The sequence below is a fragment of the Otolemur garnettii genome, unplaced genomic scaffold (genome assembly GCF_000181295.1).
Source record: "Otolemur garnettii isolate 467f Iridium unplaced genomic scaffold, OtoGar3 scaffold00113, whole genome shotgun sequence".
Taxonomy (NCBI): domain Eukaryota; kingdom Metazoa; phylum Chordata; class Mammalia; order Primates; family Galagidae; genus Otolemur; species Otolemur garnettii.
In genome coordinates, this window is record NW_003852508.1 from 4,147,787 (window position 1) to 4,151,423 (window position 3,637).

Genomic DNA, 3,637 nt, shown 5'->3' on the forward strand with positions numbered 1-3,637 from the left:
AGAGGTTGCACTGATTTATATTCCCACCAATAATTTATAAGAATTCTCCTTCCTCTACAAGCATGCCAACATTTGTTATTTTTTTATCTTTTTAATAATAGTCATTCTGATTGGTATAAGGTGATATCTCATTGTGGTTTTAATTTACATTTCTCTGGTGATTAGTGATGTTGAGAATTTTTTCTTTTCTTTTTTTTTGAGATGGACTTTCATTCTGTTGTCCAGGTTAGAGTACATGGCCTCAGCCTGGCTTATAGCAACATCAAACTCCTGGATTCAAGTGATCCTCCTCTCTCAGCCTCCCCAGTAGCTGAGACTTCAGGTGCCTGCCACAATGCCCAGCTAGTTTTTCTGTTTTTATTAGAGATGGAGTCTTGCTCTCACTCTTGCTCAGACTGGTCTAAAGCCCCTGAGCTCAAGCGAGCCTCTGGCCTCAGCCTCCCAGAGTGCTGGGATTATAGACGTGAACCATCACCCCCAGCCCCAAGCATTTTTTTCATATAACTATTGGCCATAATTTGTTGTCTTCTTTTGAAAAGTTTCTATTCATGTCTATCAAAATGTTCTAGTAGATGTATAGTGCCAGTCCTCCTGAAACTGTTCCAAAACATTGAGGAAGATAGAATTCTCCCTAACTCATCTATAAAGCCAGTATCATCCCGATACCCAAACTAGACAAGGGCACAACAGAAAAGGAAACTGAAGACCAATATCTCTGATGAACATAGGTACAGAAAACTTTAACCAATACTACTAAGCCAAATCCAACAGCACATGAAAATGATAATACATCACAATCAAGTAGATTTAAGTTGCAAGGATGGTTCAACAGATGCAAATCAATAAATGTGAAAACACATACATAGAGTCAAGGACAAAAATCACATATGATCATCACTTCTCAATAGACATTGAAGAAGCATTTAATAGAATTAAGCATCACTTCATGATTAAAATTGCTCAACAAACTAGGTATAGAAGGAATATACCTCAAAATAATAAAAGCCCATGTACGACAAATACACAACTAACAACCTTGCTAAATGGGGAAAAGTTGGAAGCCTTTCCTCTAAGAACTAGAATAAGACAATGATGCCTGTTTCCATCATTCCTAGTCAACAAGGGAAGAGAAGCTCTACCCAGAGCAATCAGGCAAGATATAAAGCATCCGAACTGGAAAAGAGGAAGTCAAATTATCCTTGTTTGCTAGTGATACAGTCTGATATCTAGAAAATGTAAAGACTTCAGCAAAAAACTCTTAGATATGATAAATGAATTCAGTAAACTTGCAGGATACAAAATCAACATACCAGAATCAGTAGTGTTAATATACACCAATAAAGACCCCGCTAAGGAAATCAATCATCCAGTCCCATCTACAAACAAACAAACAAAAACACCTGAGAATAAATTTAACAAAGGAGGTGAAAAGTCTCTACAAATAAAACTATAGAACATTGAATTATATTTACTCATGGTACTTTAATGTTGATTTGATTAGACTTTCAAATAAGACTGCTAGGAAGGTCCTGAGAAATCTTCACTTGCTGGTTAAGATATGTTACTTTCAAATTAAATCCATCTCGATGCAAACAAAATCACTGGACAGTTAATAATTAATTCTGTTCTCGACAAATTCTCCAGTTCTTGGCCATTTGTACATATCCTCTGCTCTTCTTATTCTCAGAAAATTCAGCTCACTTATAGTTGCCAATTGACTTGAATCTTTTCTTAAAAATTTCTTTTTTAGTGTGTATATTAAGTTGTTGGCATCTAAGACTATTTAGAGGTTTTGCAGAGTAAAGACAGGTAAATAAAGCCTATGTTTTGGTCTTCTGATTATGCTGTTATTTATATATATTTAGAAAATAGATTGACTTAACATTTGTAAGGGATCATGACTGATCAGCATTACAAAGGTCACTTTGCAATATTCTTTCAAATTAATTATTAGGAAGATAAGAAATGTTCTTTTAATCACCGATTGTAAAGCAAGTTTAACAAAATAAATAAAAGAAAAGCAAGTTAAAAAATAGAAAAATATTGTCCACAGCCATACCACCCTGAATGCACCCGATCTCGTCTGTTCTCAGAAGCTAAGCAGGATCGGGCCTGGTTAGAACTTGGATGGGAAAAATGTTGAGAGGGCATTGCTCTCAGAAGCAAGTTTATCAAGATCATACTACGTAGATTTTTATTATATTTTAAAGTCACTTCCATTGTTACGTATATTTACAAAATGAATCTTACTTCTGAAGGCAGTTTTTGGTACTTTTCCCATTCGTATTTAAAGGAACTGTGGCCGCAGCAGCTGGCCTTCACCCTGGACAGTGCATCATCAAAGTAAATGGAATCAATGTCAGCAAAGAGACACACGCCAGTGTCATCGCTCATGTCACAGCCTGCAGGAAGTACAGGCGGCCCATGAAGGTAAGCCGCGCTGCTCTTCTCTGGATCTGAGGACGTACTCACAGGGAAGCCCGAGGAGATAGCACAGGGGAGGGCCAGAGATGTGCGGTTTCCAGTTCTAAGTTTGAATTTAAACATAGCACCATAAATCTCATAAGGATTGTTTTATCTGCGTAGTTAATTATAATTGATTATATTTAAATGGTTACGTTTTACTATTACAGCATTATCATCTGTTTAAAAAGTGCTGGGGGGGGTACTTTTGTTTTCATTGTGATTTAAATTTATCCAATTAAAATCCAAAGACCCTTGTGGGTACTTTAGAATACATAATCCTTGTGTGTCTGTATCTGAGTATATGTGTTATAATACTTACACTGTTCATTATAAGAGTTCTGTGAAAAAAATAAAAATTGTTGGTTTTATGAGGTCTGTGATTGACTTTTGGATATATTTAGGCACACTGGATTTTGCTCTTTAAAAAATGCTGAAATGTACTGCCGTTGTTTAAAATTTCTGAGTACTACCTTTTGATCCACAAGTGTCACAGAAAAGTAAAATTGAAATCCTAATTCATATGCAAAGCTTATTATGGAGAAAAACTCAGTATGATAATTCGCTCAATTTGATCAACTAGATGCAGAATGGAACTTTCAAGGACAAATCTTGTATTTTATTTTTCTGTCATACATAGCGAAATACTCTTTTCTGAATTTGAGGATATGATTTTGTGTCTAAACCAGGTATGTAGATGGCCATTTTCTCATGAGCTGGAGCTGATATCCTGAAAAATGCTGGAAGCGCCTAAAAATAGCTGATCAGTTTTGCTTAGTAATAAGGTTGGCACTAGTGTAGCAAATTGGAGGCTACGCACAGACTCATAGGTAGATAGTGAGTTGATAAGTGTTGATTGAATTGTATTATTGAATGGGATTTTTTAAAAAAGTGTTCTGAACTCATCAAACCTTGCCCGTCGGTCAGAATTTTAATAAGTAGACAGAGCAACTTGAGTTCCCTTCCTTCTCATTTTCCTGCCCGTCCTCTTAGAGAGGCATTGACCAGTGAAACAGTTGAGAAAGCATTCAGTGGAAAGAAGCGTCCATGGAGTTACACGCCCTCTCAGGCATCTATGGCCACAAATGGACCCTCGAAAAACTGAGTGGCCTAAAACAACAGTGATTGATTATTTTTCCTGATTCTGTGGGCTAGTTGGGGGGTGGTTCCTGCA

General features: G+C 36.5%; 1 protein-coding gene across 1 annotated transcript in view; it reads left to right on the plus strand.

The window, feature by feature from the left end:
* Positions 1–3,637, plus strand: part of PREX2 (phosphatidylinositol-3,4,5-trisphosphate dependent Rac exchange factor 2) — a 192,046-nt gene that overhangs the window by 136,145 nt on the left and 52,264 nt on the right. The window contains exon 20 of the mRNA XM_023517546.1: positions 2,294–2,430. Within this exon, the coding sequence (XP_023373314.1) occupies positions 2,294–2,430 (137 nt within the window). The remainder of the gene's footprint in view (positions 1–2,293; positions 2,431–3,637) is intronic.